Source organism: Peromyscus eremicus, chromosome 5 (assembly GCF_949786415.1).
Source record: "Peromyscus eremicus chromosome 5, PerEre_H2_v1, whole genome shotgun sequence".
NCBI lineage: Eukaryota > Metazoa > Chordata > Mammalia > Rodentia > Cricetidae > Peromyscus > Peromyscus eremicus.
In genome coordinates, this window is record NC_081420.1 from 125,409,957 (window position 1) to 125,426,440 (window position 16,484).

A 16,484-nucleotide genomic window follows, 5' to 3' on the forward strand; every position below is an offset into this window, starting at 1 on the left:
CTTGGGCTTCTAATGAACTCACTCCAGATGGAAAGATTTGGGCCACTCCAATGGAGGATAAAGTTTAGGGCTCCAGCTTCCCCTCATCATGGAGGAGGGAGGTGGGTTGTCCTTAGGGATGCTTCAGGGGATGGGGAAGCAGGCAGACGCCTCTCCATCTGGCTGCAGGGAGCTGGGACAGAGGCCAAAAGGGGCCCATCTGTCGCCTCCTGGTCTTGCCAGCAACTTTGAGCAGGCTGGGCTCTGTTAAGAGGATGGGGCAGCTGTCTGGCCCAGGTCTTGTCGGACTGAGATGGGAATAGGGGCCACTTCAGGAAGGTAGGAATCTGGGCTAGGTGTTTTTTCTTCTCTTTTTTTTTTTTTTTAAATTGTTTTTGATTTTTTTCTTCCTCTTAAATAAACATGAATATATATATATATGTATGTGTGTGTATGTGTGTATATATATATATATGTATATATATATATACACACATACACACACACTTTCTTCTTTTATAAAACTTTTGTGGAGTGGGGTGGGGGCATTCTAGCCTCCCAGCATCACTCATCATCAAAGTTCTGACTCAGGAGGAAGTTGGCAGCCAAGTTCTCATTTTTTTCACACGCGAAGTAGGCCTGGATCACCAGGCTCTCTGGAAAGCCCAGCGCCTTCAGCTGTGGGAAGATGGGCAGGGGTAAGGAGGAGGGAGGCACGGGGCTACCCACCATGAGTGGCCCTTCAGCCAGGCCTCTTACCCTTTCTATAGCTTCCTTTTCCTGTGGTGTCACCTGGATATAGTTCATCTGTGGGGCCTCCTCACCTATGGCACCAACCTCCCCCTCTACATCAGAGATGTCCGCCAGCTCTCCAGGGGGCTCATTCAACATCTGGATGAACTGCTCCTGGTGACGGCTAATTTGCTGTGAGAAAAAGGAGAAGGATGACAACCCACAGTCATTGACATGGATGCCTAGATCCCATTACAGCCCTTGCTTAAACACTGGCTAACACTGAAGGTACCTGCTCTGGCCAAACAGCCATGTAGCCATGGCTAAGCTGGGGAGATGGGCATGATGGTGCACGCCTTTAATCCCAGCACTGGGGAGGCAGAGGCAGGTGGATATAAGTTTGAGGCCAGCCTGGTCTACAGAGGAGTTTCAAGCTAGCCAGGGCTATGTTTTGTCTCAATTACATGTTTCAATAAGACAAACAAAAAAGTAAATAAATGTACCAAAGCTAGGCATGGTGGTTCATACCGGTAATCTCAACACTTGGGAAGCTGAAGCAGGAGGATCACCATGAGTTTGAAGCCGGTCTAACCTATATAGTGAGACTAAAGAAAAAAGTTCAAATCAAGTAACTGCAGATACGCTAGTTAAGTCACTGAGGCTTTGTGGGAGGGACCAACGTCTTGCAGGAAGAGGGGAGCTTGCCTCTGGCTAAAACCAGCACCAAGTGGAAGTGCCCTGGGGTGGATCTCCTGGGCAAGGCTCAGAAGAGCTCTGTAGCACCAACAGCACGGAAGGCCTGGGGAGACCTTTCTCCTGGGGCAGTGGGAAGCCACAGTGGCAGACAGACAGTACCTACTTCTCTTTGTGGTGGTGCAAGTGAACCCAGGCCTCAACCTAAGCACAAGCACTCCACTACTGAGCCACAGTCTTATCCTGTGCAACCTTTATCTTCTTTCTTCCTTTTTTGAGATGATCTCACTAACAGAATGAGCTGGCTTCAAGGTCAGTGATCCTCCTACCTCAGCCTCCTAGTGCTGGCCTTACAGGTTTGCACTACACACTCAGCCCTGAAACCTATGAAATACTCTACTTAGAAACCTAGAGGTTCTGATGCAGCCCTCTGCTTCTGCACACATCTGACTATTTTCACATTAAAAATGACCTTTCCAGCAATCTGGCCTCTTGGACAGTTCACAGGGGCACTGTGTAGAATGAGGAGACATGAGAGGGGGATGCCAAGACACTAGGTGGGAGACGTGCTGCCAATGGGGTAGAAGCAGAGACAGTTCCCAGGAGGCTGCCAGAGGCTCAGGGCAGAAACAAGTGGGCCTGAAAACCCAAGAGGTCCAGGAAGTCCTCTCATAGCTCAGATGAGTGTTCCAAGGCTTCTGGTGTGATGACACAGGTTCGAGTCAGCACACAGAGGGTCAAGGTGACGGTCAGATCAGGAAGAAGGCCAGGAATGAGAAGCAGGAAGAGGATCTACAGGTACAGCAAGAACTCAGGAGAGCGCTATGGTTAGAGTCCAGGACCCAGACATATGGCAGCCTGCTCTGGGCCTGACCTCTTCAGCAAGGGGATGTCAACAGCACCCACACCTTGTGGGAGTCCGATTACATATAACCCCGTAGGTCTTCAGGGAGCAAGGGACTGGGTCTGTGCTAGTTCTGCTTTCTTAGAGCAGAGCTAGTCCCTGGGTGACCCCCTAAGGAACTAGAAAAGGCGTCTGTCTCAGTTCCCTCACCCTGGGCCGCACCTGTAAGAGCTGAGGGTTCTCCTGGCCCAGCTGCTGGAGGAGTGCAGGGAGCAGCGCTGGGTTCTGCTGAATCACTTGCCGCATGTTCTGGAACTGGGGCTGGTCCCGCAGGAACTCCAGGGGGTTTTCCCCTGCTAGTGACAGGAAGGTGTGGTGAGACCCCTGCAGGGGCTCCTGAGTCTAGACTGTAGATGCCCACATGTACATCACCCATCCTGCTCACCTGCTTCTGTGGCCGGCTGTTCGGGTACCTGGCTCTCCTGGACAGAACCATGTTCTAGTTCGGGGCTTCCGGGAATTCCCTGTCAAGGATCCTGCTTTTTAATTCTCTCCAACAGACCCACTTCCCCCTCCCAAGTGACCAGCCTGACAGGAGACTGGAAGGCCTCATCTCTGCTCTCCATGCTCTCTGTCCAGGCTCTTTTGGAAGCCTTTAGTGGCAACACACGATACCCAAGATCCTATGGGGTAGGATCTACCTCCACTGCCTGTTGAGGCACCACAACCTGGAGACCCCCTCACCGTGAGCAAGTACTCCACAGCTCTGTGGGGGTTGTTGTAGCTGGCCCTCAATGCGGCCACAACCCGCTCCCGCTCGTAGCCCATGGACATGATCTCAGTCAGCATCGTCTCATACTCAGAGCCAGTCACTGTGGAGGGAGCAGCAGGGCCTGGGTCACCAGGAGCACAGAAGGGCAGCTCCCAGACCCTCCCATACCCAGACAAGACTGTCAAAGGCTGATAGCTGGGGCTCCCAGTCACCTCTGCCCTGAGGACCACCCACCCACCTAATGTGGAAGCTGCGTCTTCCTCTCGCCCGCTGCTACCTGAAGAGGGAACAGAGCTGCAAATTCAAGAGAGAGAAATCGGACCCTGGCTTCTGGTGGCTTGCCCTCCCCGCAAGTGCATGGGACCACACTGGAAGGAACAGAAGAGGGCACAGGTAAGGCTACTGTTCTTCCTTACCCAGAAATGGACTCTGGAGATGTTGGGGTGGCTGAATCCTCTGATGGGCTCTTGTCCTCTCTGCTGGTAGGTGGAGGATGGGACATGCCTGATGCCGGAGCTGGAGGGAAGGGTGTAGAGGACTCCGGGGCAGCAGTGGGTGAGACCTCTGGGGGTGCTGGAGTACCTTGGCCAGCCTTGGCCTGTGACAGCAAGAAAAAGGGGTCAGGCAGCAGCATCCCTATCAAGCCTCAACATCCTGCCCCACCACAGCCCCACCCTGCCTATGGCTAATCTCTCCTAGGCACACAAGGTCTCTGCCAGCATCCCAGCTAATCTACCCACCTTGGTCACCATGACAACCACAAAGTTCTTCTCATCTATATGGTATTCCTTGATGGGGACATCATCACTCAAGATCTTGCCAGCATAGATGAGTTTCTGTCCAGCCACAGGGAAAGCGTCTCTGCCCTTCTCAGCTTCTATCTTCTCCTTCAGTGCCCTCACCTGGAATAAGGAATACAGGCATTAAAACAAGACTTTAATAGTGTGCGGTGTGTGTTCACAAATAGCACAAATAGCACTCTAAGATACCCTCAGTGAAGTCTAGGAAAGGTTGTGCACACACTTAATCCCAGCACTTGGGAGAGACAAGTGGATCACTTTGAGTTCCAGGCTAGCCAGGGATAGACAGTGAAACTGTCTCAAATAAAATAAAGACTCCTTTCCCGACCCTTTTACTTTAGGGAAAAAGCTTTGCTCTCATCATGAGATTCCTATTCAATCTGGCCAGCTGACAGCAATCGATTACAGGCCAGACACTGAAGCTGCTCACGTTGTGTGTGTGTGCGTGCATGTGCGTGGTGGTGGTGGCGGCGGTTTAGGGATGGACCCAGGGCCTGTATATACTAAGTGTTCTACAAGAGCTCCATCCCCAAACCCTCTTTTACAACAGCTTGTGGAGCAGAACAGAACTCAAGTCAGCCACTGTTCTCCTGGAGAAGAAAAGCAAACTTGTATTTCAGATGCCATGTGGTTGAGAAGGGAAAGCGCAGTAAGGAAATGAAGGGTCTACCCACCGCTGGCCTCCAACTGTTCTGTACTTATTGAGGACATCCTTTTTCACTCCGTTTTTTGTAATAGGGTCTTATTCTGTAGCTCAGGCTGGCCTGGAACTAAAAACAATCCCCCTGTCTTAGCCTCAGTGTTCAGGGTTTATATACATGACCATCATGCCTAGCCTTCACTGGAGGTATACAAGTGGCTTCATATTATAGAAGATTCAGGGGAGACGGCCCAAGTCAGTACTACCACCTACTTGGGAGGCTAAGGCAATACAGATCACTTGAGCCCAGAAGTTCAAAGCCACATTGGATAACAAGACCCCACGCTCAAAAAGCAAAAGCAAACAAAAGTTCACCCAGCATGTTTAGGCTGCTGTCTGTTAGATGAAACTGAAAGAATTTTAACCCTATCTCTGCCAATACTTGCTGTGACCATGGTAAAGTTCCTTAACTCTGAGGTTGTCAAACGGGGAACGTCAGGAGTCCCCAAAGGACAACACTATTTTGCAGATTCAGCAAGATGACACCGGTAAAGAATAAACGGCCAACAAACACGGACTACCAAAACTATTAAGACCATTTATTATCATCAACACTGTTGTCACCAGTTGGCACCTCTTAGCCACTGATGCCAACCTGGGCCATCCGAGCAGCTTGCAGGCTGGGAACGCGGAGCCGGCGGCTGACACCAGAGCGGGCCTGGGGACTCGCCCTGGGGCCAGCCCGGGAATGGTGCCCGAGTCGCCGGGGCAGGGCAGACTCGATCGGGGGGATCCGAGGAGGTCGGGCAGCTGGGGAAGGGGAGCAGGGTCCGGCCGCACGTCCTCCCCGCCCCTCCCGTTGGATCCGGGCCTCCCTGCCCCCACCCACTCTGGCACCCGGTTGCTCCCGCCCCTGGGCTCCGGCCCGCACCGTCTCCTCAGGCTCCATGCGTATCTTGAAGGTCTGCTGCTGCAACGTTTTAAGTGTGATGGTGACAGCCATGGCGGGGCCGGAGCAATGCGGCAGCCCGGGATCCTCGTACAACATGCAACTCACGCCGCGGCCATCTTAGCGCCCAGCTGCGCTGTGCTCCAAGCACTTCCGGGGCAAGTGGGAAGCGCGCGTATATCGTCAGCTTGTGTGACCCGCCTGTAACCACTCCCTGACCTCTAGAGCATGCGCGGTAGCACTTCCTTACCTTAGACATGCGCAAACAATTCAGCTTTGAGCTTTGCAGTGGACAGACATCACGTCGTCTGGATGACGTCATGCCTGTCAATAGTGATGTCATCTGCCCGCAGTATGGCCCCTAGCGCCCCCCCCCCAGCTCCAAGTTTTTATGGTATTGGTTATATACATAGTGACCTAATTCGGATCTGACCAAAGGAACCCCGCAGAGCACTGCTAAATTACTCCCTCAAGCCTAGAAACAAGGGAAGTTACCATAAATCTCAAAGGTAGAAACAGGGTAACTTATGTGACTCCATTTTCAAGGACTACCTTATTAACTTTTGGGATAGACTCACTTCTAGTTCATGGGTCCCCTACCTCTTCGTAATCTCCAATGACTGACCGTTCATTAAACACCTTAAAAATATTTAACATTTTCAAGGCTCCTTACAACAATTCTTCCCTCCATAGATTTCCCTTGCTTGCACCCTCATTTTTCCAGAAGATAAAGGCTATTTTAAGAAGCCTTAGGCCACCATCACATACTAAAAGGTAATGAAAACGTCAGACTTGGAAGGCTGTGGCAGCTCATCCAGGGTGATTTAGGGGCTAAAGTGAAGCTATGCTTAAGCGCTCAGTAAACAGTACGTGAAAAGCATCAACATCCTCTTATGCCAAACGGACCACTTAACAACTCACTACTTTACAGCTTGCTTTGCTGAATGTTTCTAGCCACACCAGTGAACAGTCAGTCACCAAAGACCTGCCTCCCTCGGGTCACCAGAGCAGCCTAGACTTCTTCAGAATTGGCAAGGTTCTGGCAAAGGGCTAGATCAATTTCCTTCTAAGAACACAGGCCTTCTGCCTACTTTCCAACTGGAGTTTAAATGACAACCTTGTGACTCAACAGTGAAGCACAGTCCCCTGAAACCCATTTCTTTCTCGTGGTATGGCTAGAAGCCAGGGCATGCTAGGTAAGCCCTCTCCAACTGAACATAACCCAGTCCTTGGACCAATCCCTTTTCTATCAGCTCAGTCCTAGAAACATGGGCCCTTGGGTTAAGCCAGTCACTCTGAATTTACTTCCTTGACTGTAAAATGAGCTACCAGCATTCACCCCACTAATGTGAGGTTTGAAATTGCACAACTATCCTATGCAGTAGTCTCAGAAAGCAGACCAAGAGATCCACCCCACTGTAACAATACTGTTAGGATTAAGGCTCATTTCATATATTTGCCCCAGTAGTCACTAAGCTCTAGCCAGCAGCCAGCCTGTCAATCACGTCTGTTGCCAGGACAAGGGAATTACTTACTATAGGGAGTTCGGGCATCAAAACCTGACAGCTGCTCTCCCGCTTGAAATTACAGGATACACACACACACACACCCATGTCATTTTGTGGGACTCTGCCAACTCTAATAGCTCAAACATGAGCCACAAGCACCCCGAAAGGCCACTTTTGATTCCCTGACGTACATCCTCCCAGAGAAGGAGACACGGTAGGGAAGACACAAAACTTAATTTAATAGAAATTTTGTTGGTAGTTCTTACACTCTCAGTGTGAGCTATGCAGAACTGGCTGCCCCACAAGTGGCCCAGTCCTGGGGGCAAGGGAGAAAGGGGATGAGAAGACCCCCATTCTTCCTCAGTGCTGGGGGTGGGGGGGACACCACCCCTTTCTCCTGCCCTCCTCTGAGATCCAGGAAGGAGAGCAGATTGAAATATCAAGCCTAGGACTTTTCCTCCACACCCCTGTTCGTGGAGTTGGAGGGTAGTGACCACGGGTTGAGAGATAAAGGGACACAAGGAAAAGATGTTGATTCAAATGAGAAGCCAGGAGGTGAGGGCTGAAGGAGAATTAAGACAAACACCAGTAAAAAAAAAAATGGGGGGAGGGGGGAACAGAATCAGAATCCACCCCAGATCTGAACCTGCCTGGAAAAAAATGAAAAGTTCCTGAGTCTCATAGAGACATTATTGGGAGCAGCCAGCTCTGCAGCGGGGTGTTCAGGCCTCAGTCCAGCCCTGGAGGCAGGTGGTATGGCCTCTACAGCTCATCCTTGGCCTGGCCAGTGGCATCCTCATCTTCCTCCTTCTCATCCTCATCATCTTCATCTTCATCTCTGTCATCTTCATCCTCTTTGTCCTCAGCCTCTTCCTCCTCTTTACGCTTCTTGTCTTCTTCTTCTTCCTTCAGCCTCTGCTCCTCATCCTGCTTGTCCTTCATCTGCTTTTCAGAAGCCTGTGGGGACGGACCACACCGGTTTAGTACCTGGCTCTCACCTGATTGTCAGTCCCCTCCAGCTGACCCCTAGGAAGACAAGAACCCTGGCTCACCTTGGTGACACCCCATGTCTCATTGCCAAACTCCTCTGCATAGGCCTCATCGTTAGTGATGAGAAAGTTGTCAAAGATTGTGCCGGACTTGACCTGGGGAAGAATGGAAAGACAGATGGTCAGCAGTGACTTCTGACAGCCTTGGCTCTGAAAAGGGCTCTATTTCCACCCTGTGGGGTAGCAGGTGTATGTAGTAGGACATGCCTTTAATCCTAGCACTAAGGAGGCAGAGGCCAGACTACTTATAGAGTTCTAAGCCAGCCAGTTTACATAGTGAAACCTTGTCATTTCCCCCACCCCCAAAAAGGGGGGGGAGGTTGTGCAGTGGGAAGGCAAGGAGGAAAGAATTCCAGGCCAGATTGGGCTACAAGGTGAATTCCAAGACAGCTGAGGATATATATGAAGACCAGCCTGCCACAAAAATCTTTAATAATAATAATAATAATAATAATAATAATAATGGTATGACGGGGCTGGAGGGATGGCTCAGCGATTAAGAGCACTGCTTGTTCTTCCAGAGGTCCTGAGTTCAATTCCCAGCACCCACATGGTGGCTCACAACCATCTGTAATGATGCCCTCTTCTGGTCTGCAGGTGTACATGCAGATAGAGTACTGTATACATAATAAATAAATAAATCTTAAAAAAAAAAAAAGAGTATGACACTGGGGATACTGCAGTTCAAAAGCTATGCTTTCAGGACTGAAACCTCTGTCCTAGTGACCTGTGCTATTGACTTCACTTTTCACACAACTCCTTCCTCTGTAAAAACAGGCACACTGGGGACTTACTTTTTCAGGTACCAACTTAACTTTAACACATGCCAAGAATAGTCCTGGGCACAGAAAACATACCAGTGACAAAAATTCAGTACCAGTGGGGTTTTTCTTTTTTTAGTCTTGTTTCATTATGTGGCCAGGGTGGTCAGAGTTCTAACTGGGGCGATTTGAGCAGATTTTGCACACGTACTTCAACAAAGTAGCCCTGCAGAAAGGTGCTCAGTGGGGCCAAATAAAGGCACTTGCTGCCAGAGTTGATACCTAGGACACACATGATGAAGAGAACCAACTTCTCTTAGTTTTCATGACCTCTGTATGTGTAGTCACATAAATGCAAAATAAGTAACAATGTATTAAGAATAAAACCAACTTTCTCACCAGGTGGTGGTGCACACCTTCAATCACAGCACTCGGGAGGCAGGGGCAGGCAGATCTGAGTTTGAAGCCAAGCCTTGGTCTACAGAGTGAGTTCCAGGACAGCCAGGGCTACACAGAGAAACCCTGTCTCGAAACCCAACCCCTACCTCCAAACACCCCTAACTTTCTCTTCTGCTGTGAAGAAAAAGGAGATAAAACAGGAAATGCCTCCTAAAATGTACTGTTTTGGAGTCTGGACCCCTTGAGGTTGCTGCCTGTGCCTGTTCTTCCCTCCAGATCTACCAGTATGATCCTCCAACTTGAGGTTTCCCAGGGATCCTTGTCTTTCCTGTGCCTCACCTGCCAGAGATCTAGACCTAGTACAGCAAAATTATCATAGGCATAGATGTTGGCATCCGGGGAGTACTCAGGGTTGTCAATTTCTGGGTGTATCCAGGTACCCTTGTAATCTGGGTTGTCAATCTGACGTGGCTTCCACTCGCCCTGCAGAAGAGAACCAGATGAGCAGAGGTGGACATATTCCTCAGTACCAACAACAACCCTGCCTAGACCCCCAAAGCCCATCTTGTTTTTGTTTCTGCAATGCAATTTTAAGGACAGCCACAGGCAAGCATCCCTCCAGTGAGCCACGCCCCACCACTCGGCTTACCTTGTACTCAGGATTCTGAATGACTGGTGGTTCCCACTCCCCATCCATCTCTTCATCCCAGTCCTCAGGCTTCTTAGCATCAGGGTCAGGGATGTGCTCAGGCTTGTCCCAGTCCTAGGAGTACACATGGAGATCAGAGTGAACTCAGGTGTCCTCCACTCTGTGATGGCGGTGGAGCCACCGTCCAAGCACCAACCTCAGGTTTAGAATCTGTGGGGTCATCAATCTTGGCTCGTTCATCCCAGTCTTCCGGCTTGGCAGCATTAGGATCCTTTATCTTCTTGGGTGGCAGAAAGTCCCAATCATCCTCCAAGGAGCCTGACTCCACCTGGCTGTTGTCAATTTTCACCTCATAGGTGTTGTCTGGCCGCACAATCAGCGTGTACAGGTGTGTGAATTCATCATCCTGAAGAGGGAAGGTGGTGAGCAGCCCCTCCACCAGGCTACTGCCTGGGCCTCCCATGACAGCCACTTAAATGACTACCCCAGGCACACCTTACACCGGATATCCTTGTTGATCAGCACATTCTTGCCCTTGTAGTTAAAGATGACATGAACCTTCTTGGTGCCAGGACCGCAGATGTCCGGACCTATGTAAGAAGCATATCCAGGCTGTCTACTAAGGCAGGCTCTATCCCTCTTCATGAAAGACCTAACTTCAACTTTCATGTGTATCTGTACCATGCATGTAGAGGAGCCTGCAGAGGTCAGAAGTGGGCACTGGATCTTATGCCACCCAACAAGATAAAGGATTCTGATGCTACCTACCATCTGCGTGCTGGGAGCTGAACCTGTGTTCTCTGGAACCACTGAATCATCTCTCCAGCCCCTACTTTGTTTCTGGCAGAGGACGGACACTGATATATATAACTGAGGCTGGCCTTAAACTATAATCTACGTCAGTCTTCAGTGGTCTAAATGCTGGAATTACATGTGTGCACCACTATACCTAGCCAGGAATAAAGACCTGATTTTTTTTTTTTTTTTTTTTTGAGACAGGTTCTCATATATGTAATCTCTGACTGTCCTGGAACCCACAAAGATGCACCTGCTTTCACTGCACCCAGCACTAGGATTAAAGGCATGTGCTACCATGTCAGGCTCAAAGACCTGATTTTAAACTCAGGACAAATCTGAAAAGATTACCATTCTGGGGCCAGCAAGTGGCTCAGAGTTAAATCAGGTGCTTTCCACCAAGCCTGACAACCCAAATTCAATCCCAGAATCCAGATGACAAAACAGATTTCTGAAGTTGTCCTCTGACCTTCACACTAGCAAGCTCACACATACATACATATATACATACATACATATGCACGCACTCAAAAGGTTTTCCAGTGACTTAGATTCGGTCATTGGCTTCATTTCTAAAATTAGGAAACATCTAGAAATGATCATACAAATGAACAATATAAACTGACAACTAACACAGTAAACCAACTAACAGTAAACCAATATAGTAAAACCCTTAAGGTTTTGTCCCTTCAGGACAAAAATCTCCATCATTCCAGTGCTTTCTATGGTTGTGAGGATCAGCTTTCTGAATATAAAGAGTTCAGTCTGTGCCCACTATCCAACGGGCAGAGGTCAGCACTGGCTGGGGTCCCCCCTCACCAAACATGATGTTGTATTCCGAGTCTCCGTGCATGTCCTTCTGGTCCAAACTACCCGGAAACAGCTTCACATAACCGCCCCCACAGTCGATATTCTGCTCATGCTTCACCGTGAACTGTACCACCAGTGTCTGGCCCTTGTTGCTGAAGGGTTCGAATCTAGCGGACAGCGCGTAAAACCGGGCATCTTGACTTGTCTGCAGCCCTGTGATGGGATGGGAGTGTGCCGTCAGGGGGACCCGAGGACCCTAGCCCTCGAAGGGCTCCGATGACCTCCCCTTCCTTCCCCCACCTATCCTTGGCTCCCGGGTTCCTGGGAAAAGCCCAAGCTCTGAATGCTGACTACAGCTTCCTCCAGGAAATCGTCCTGATCTGAACACCCACTCCCTGCCTCTTACCTTTATCCTTCTCCTGGTCCCCGTAGAATTTGCCAGAACTGAGGATAAATTTGCCAAAATCGGACTTGTGTTTAGATTCGACCCAGCGGTTGGTCCAGTCATCTGGTGGGGGGGCGGCACAGTCAGATCAGCTGGCCGGCTGACCCCCGCCCCCATACCCAACGTCTGTCAGGAATCTCAAGCAGGTGGGGGCGGGGAGGGGGATTCCCATCCCAACCTCGAACTTGACACCTCGAGCGGCTTCAGGTCCTTGGACGAACCCTAACTCCGGGCGCGGGAAGCCGCTGTGCCTTCCGCGTCCCCCAAGGACGCACATCAGGAACCGCCCGCGGCTCTAGTCCCCCGGGGCCACAGTGTTGGCCCTCTGAACCGTAATTGCATTGACACGCGACGAGGCAGCCCCGGGCTCGGGGCCCGGCCGTCGAGGCTGAGGCGGCCTCGAGGCGGGCCCAGACCTTACCTCCGTCCAAGAACTGCTCTTTGAAATAGACGGCAGGCTCTGCGGCGGCCAGGCCGAGGAGGCCGAGCAGGAGCGGCACCGAAAGGAGCATGGCGGGCCGAGGGGGCGGCGGCGCACGGGCCCTTTAAAACGATCGTCAGGCAGCGGCTCTGCGGTACTGACGGACGCGGCCGCCGCGGCCCCGATTTATATGCACTCACCTCTCACACCAACCTGACACGACCGCTGAGCCCGCCCCTCGGCCCTTTTGACTGGCTGAGACCCACGGCTGTCCCTTCTCATTGCATCCCCGGCGGCTCAGCAGGTTAGGCTGTGGCTCGGATCGCTGGGATCCCAGATGGCCGATTTCTATTGGTCCCACCACGGACCAATGAGGGTCGACCACGCGTTGTGGGGGACGCCCCCTGGTGGGGTGGGGGCCGCCAGCCCCCTCGGGCGCAGTCACGTGACCGGGCTTCAGCCCAACCCCGCCCTTGCTGGTGCGAGTCCCTGGCTTTCCTTCGTGTCGTTTAAAGAATCCGCGCGAGCCAGCCCAGGTGTTAACCGTGAGGGACCAAGCCCCGGGCTCAGCGTCGCCCATTTTCCACCCTCTCTGGACAGAGGGACGAAGCAAGGTCTCCTCCCCACTTTCTGTCTGTCCTGCACTTAGGGAACGCCCACCCGATGGAGCGCTTTTCCTGTGGAGGATAAGGGCAAGTGCCTGGGGTTTCACTGCATTCGAGTGAGTGTCACAGCTGTTCAGGCCAGTAGAAAAGGCCAGCTTTCTCCTCCTTCGGTCCCGCAGCAGCCTGTCAGACTACTACTGTGTGACATGATGCAAGTCGCTTTGCCTCTCTGAAATAACAGGCCAAGAGGGGTGACCCTGAGCTATCTGGCAGAAATGCTTTTAAACCTTTTAGGGCTATCCACGGTTTAAGGGCAGGAAACACAGAGGTCTCAGAGGTGTGGCCGTAAGCGTGTTTCCTCGGGTGAGAGGTGCCGGGTTATCTTTTTTCACTCTGAGCTGGGAAATGAGAGGGGTCACTTCTTTGTGGTCTCCCACAAACGACTTGGCTTTTGCAATTAAACGGCTACGGGCGGAGGCAAGGGGTGCCGTTTGAGGAGGAAAAAAGGACACAGATGGCTATGGTGATAAGAGTCCTAGGCTGATAAGCAGGACCCTTGGATCTTGAGTTCTCTGGCTCAAGTCATGTGGCCATGGCCAGATCCCTGCCTGCTGTAGGAGGAAGGACCGCACCTGTGGGGAGTGGGGGATGGGAGGTGTTTCTAAACTGAGGAAATGGGAACGCTGGGACGGTTTATGACTGGGCCCAGGGAATCCTTACAAAAATGGAGTGCTTCCTTCTCCGTGAGAGAAATTCAGAAGTGAGGGACACTTGAGGTCAAGAAGTTGGGGCTCCACCCCATCCCCCAGGCAGTGTACAAAACTAAGTATTGCTGGTGTAGGTCCCTCTAGAGGATACCGAAGTTCAGAGTGATCTTGACAGATCTGTGATCGACTCTCCCTCCTGTCCTGTGCCACTGACTCATACGCTTGATGCCTCCTGCTTTATGGTTAACACACTTGTTGCTTGGAATGGAACTCAGGGATTTGTGCATGCCCTCTAGGGGTTGAGATACATCCTTCTTCTGGAAGTTTTGACAGAGTCTCACTGTGTAGCCCATACCACCCTCAAATGCACATTTTTCCTTTTGAAACAGGGTTTCTCTGTGTAGCCCTGGCTGTCCTAGAACTAGCTCTGTAGACCAGGCTGACCTCGAACTCATAGAGTTCCACCCACCTCTCCCTCCTTAGTGCTGGGATTAAAAGCATGTGCCACCACCACCTAGCCCAAATGCACATTTATAATTCCAGCATTTAGGAGGCTGACCAAGGAGAATCTTGAGTTCCAGACCAGCCAGAGCTACAAAGTGAAACTCTATCTCAAAAACAAAGACAGCATCTGAGGAACAACACCTGAGGTCAACCTCTGGCTTCTACATGCATGCACACATAGAAAAAATAAAAATTAAGTAGGGCTGGGGATGTATCTCAATTGGTAGAGTGCTTGCTTACATATGTGAAGCCCTGGGGTTCCTCCTCAGCACTGCATAAACAAAATATAATGGGTATGCCTATTGTCCTAGCACTCAAGAGGTTGAAGCAGGGATCAAAAAGGGGTCAAAAGTTCAAAGCCGTTCTCAGCTACTTAGTGAGCTTTGGATCAGGTCAGCTTTGGATACAGGAGACTGGGCCTCAGCACAGTAAAATAAAGGACTAGAAAGGAAGTGGAGGAGCACTTGCTGCTTTCCAGAGATTCCCAAGTTCAGTTCTCAGCAACCATGTCAGGTGGTGCACAACCTCAGCTCCAGTGGATCCAGGGCCTCTTCTGGTCTCTGTAGACTTGCACACTTGTGCACACATGGGAAAAAAAGTATTTCAGGAGACAGAGGCAGATAGATCTTTATGAGTTTGAGGCCTGCCTAATCTACACAGTGAGTTCCAGGCCAGCCAGGGCTACACAGTGAAACAAACAAAATATTTTTATATTTTATATATTTTACTTAAAAAGAAGTAAAATAGGAACCAGGGATATGGTGCAGTAAATAAGAGTGCTAACCAGCAGCCGGGCAGTGGTGGCTCATGCCTTTAATCCCAGCACTCTGGAGGCAGAGGTAGGCGGATCACTGTGAGTTCGAGGCCAGCCTGGTCTACAGAGTGAGATCCAGGACAGGCACCAAAACTACACAGAGAAACCCTGTCTCAAAAAAAAAAAAAAAAAAAAAAAAGTGCTAACCAGGAAAGTTTAAGGACCCACATTCAATCCTAGAAACCACAAAAGAAACTGGATCTGGGGGGCTCGAGAGATGGCTTAGTGGTTAAGCTCTTCTAAATGACCCCACCCACATTCCCAGCACCATATGAAGCCTCACAACCATCTGTAACTCCAGTTCCAGGGGATCTGAAGCCCTATTCTGTGGTCACGAAGCATGCAAATGGTACAGAGACACACATGCAGAAAAAAACACCTATACAAATAAAATGAAATGAAAAGTTTTTAAAAAGTTGAATGTGGTAATGTACATCTAAACCCAGCACTACTACAGCAGGATGGAAAGCAGAGACAGGAGGATTACCCAGAAGCTCTAGACCAGCTAGCATGCAACCTAGCAGCAAAAAAGAGCCTGCCTCAGGTAAGGTGGAAGGCAAGAACCAAGTCCTTAAAGTTGTCCTCTGACCTCCACTCATGTGCTCTAGTACACAGAAACTATACTAACACTTTTTAAAGAAAAATCAGGTATGGTAGCAGACTTTTGATCCCAGCCCTGGGATGGCAAGGGCTCTAGTGGATCTCTGTGGATTCCAATCCAGTCTGGTGGTCCACATAGAGTGATCTAGGTCAGCCAGGGTTACATAGTGAGACCCTGTCACAGAAGAAAAAAACTAACATAAGCCTTAGGGGGAAAGAAGTTATTTTGAACTGAGGAGAAAGGGGGCCTAAACTAATGAATCTTGAATACGGGATTTGGCTATAGGGTTGGAATTGGGGAGGACTAAAAATGATGTGTAACAGGCTCAGACAATGTTGATGAACATTACTTATCAGAGTGTCTTAGAACTGGGGATGTCCTATAGTGACAGAGTTCTTGCCTAAAAAGCATGAGGTTCTGGGTTCTATTCCTACACTAGGAAAAAAGTCCAAGGCATGATCCACACCTAAATTATTGATACCAGCTGGGTGGTGGTGGCATATGCTTTTATTCCCAGCACTTGGGAGAGGTTATGCTTTTGTTTTCACAGGAAACAAAAGGCCATGGATTCCTTCAAGGTTAATAGAGATCAGGTTTGATCTGGGGAGACCCCCTGAATATCTTGACTACAGACATAAAGAAATAAACTAAGGAAAAACTACAAGACGGTGATGTATATACTGATCCCTCTGCATGGGAACAGTTCTGAGACTGGACAATAAATGTTACAATTAGTTTTCCCAGGACTTGACCATTGTCTCAATTTTCTCAGGGTCTCCTGGAGATACTGTCACCAACAAACAATAGGAAGCAGTCTAGAGAATACAACGCCCACATTCCCAAGAAGTGGGGTGGTTTTTTGGTCATTCAGTGGGTTATGGATGTTTGTCATCATTTAGAGGGGATATAGGAATATAGGATAAAAAGACAACTTTTAACCTCAAATATTTTACATTGGTATGAATTGTGGTATATAATCTGCCTACATTGATACAAATTTAAAGTTA

The 16,484-nt window shown here is 50.0% G+C and overlaps 2 protein-coding genes and 1 long non-coding RNA gene across 6 annotated transcripts; 1 reads left to right on the forward strand and 2 right to left on the reverse strand.

Annotated features, from left to right (window-relative positions):
- Positions 1 to 461: 461 nt before the first annotated feature.
- On the reverse strand, positions 462 to 5,634 carry Rad23a (RAD23 homolog A, nucleotide excision repair protein). Of its 3 annotated transcripts, none has more exons than XM_059264427.1 (9): positions 5,392 to 5,632; positions 3,761 to 3,922; positions 3,437 to 3,618; positions 3,259 to 3,314; positions 2,993 to 3,120; positions 2,694 to 2,772; positions 2,459 to 2,601; positions 739 to 903; positions 462 to 657 (listed from the first exon to the last, which is right to left on the reverse strand). In XM_059264427.1, the coding sequence occupies exons 1-9, from the start codon at positions 5,506 to 5,508 to the stop codon at positions 544 to 546; spliced, it is 1,146 nt and encodes a 381-aa protein (XP_059120410.1). In that variant the 5' UTR covers positions 5,509 to 5,632; the 3' UTR covers positions 462 to 543. The 3 variants fall into 3 exon arrangements, with proteins under 3 accessions (XP_059120410.1, XP_059120409.1, XP_059120411.1); XM_059264426.1 differs by having other exon boundaries at positions 2,459 to 2,604; positions 5,392 to 5,630; XM_059264428.1 differs by having other exon boundaries at positions 483 to 657; positions 804 to 903; positions 2,471 to 2,604; positions 5,392 to 5,634.
- A 1,502-nt stretch (positions 5,635 to 7,136) lies between these two features.
- On the reverse strand, positions 7,137 to 12,416 carry Calr (calreticulin). Its single transcript, XM_059264429.1, has 9 exons — positions 12,247 to 12,416; positions 11,787 to 11,888; positions 11,390 to 11,593; positions 10,271 to 10,365; positions 9,972 to 10,181; positions 9,776 to 9,889; positions 9,466 to 9,609; positions 7,970 to 8,062; positions 7,137 to 7,874 (listed from the first exon to the last, which is right to left on the reverse strand). Exons 1-9 carry the CDS (start codon positions 12,335 to 12,337, stop codon positions 7,680 to 7,682), a joined length of 1,248 nt encoding a protein of 415 aa, XP_059120412.1. The 5' UTR covers positions 12,338 to 12,416; the 3' UTR covers positions 7,137 to 7,679.
- Positions 12,417 to 12,658: 242 nt separating this feature from the next.
- Positions 12,659 to 16,223, forward strand: LOC131911970 (uncharacterized). Of its 2 annotated transcripts, none has more exons than XR_009379488.1 (3): positions 12,659 to 12,860; positions 15,334 to 15,420; positions 16,028 to 16,223. It is a non-coding gene; the product is annotated as an uncharacterized LOC131911970 (long non-coding RNA). The 2 variants fall into 2 exon arrangements; XR_009379487.1 differs by having other exon boundaries at positions 15,337 to 15,420.
- The last annotated feature ends 261 nt before the right edge of the window (positions 16,224 to 16,484 follow it).

Coding starts and splice junctions, on each gene's coding strand:
- Calr (XM_059264429.1), bottom strand. CDS start 12,337: ATGCTCCTTTCGGTGCCGCTCCTGCTCGGCCTCCTCGGCCTGGCCGCC. Junction 11,594..11,786: donor GGACCAGGAGAAGGATAAAG/GTAAGAGGCAGG, acceptor ATCCCATCACAG/GGCTGCAGACAAGTCAAGAT. Junction 9,890..9,971: donor CCACAGATTCTAAACCTGAG/GTTGGTGCTTGG, acceptor GTGTACTCCTAG/GACTGGGACAAGCCTGAGCA.
- Rad23a (XM_059264426.1), bottom strand. CDS start 5,508: ATGTTGTACGAGGATCCCGGGCTGCCGCATTGCTCCGGCCCCGCCATG. Junction 3,315..3,436: donor TCTCCAGAGTCCATTTCTGG/GTAAGGAAGAAC, acceptor TTGAATTTGCAG/CTCTGTTCCCTCTTCAGGTA. Junction 658..738: donor AAAAGGAAGCTATAGAAAGG/GTAAGAGGCCTG, acceptor ATCTTCCCACAG/CTGAAGGCGCTGGGCTTTCC.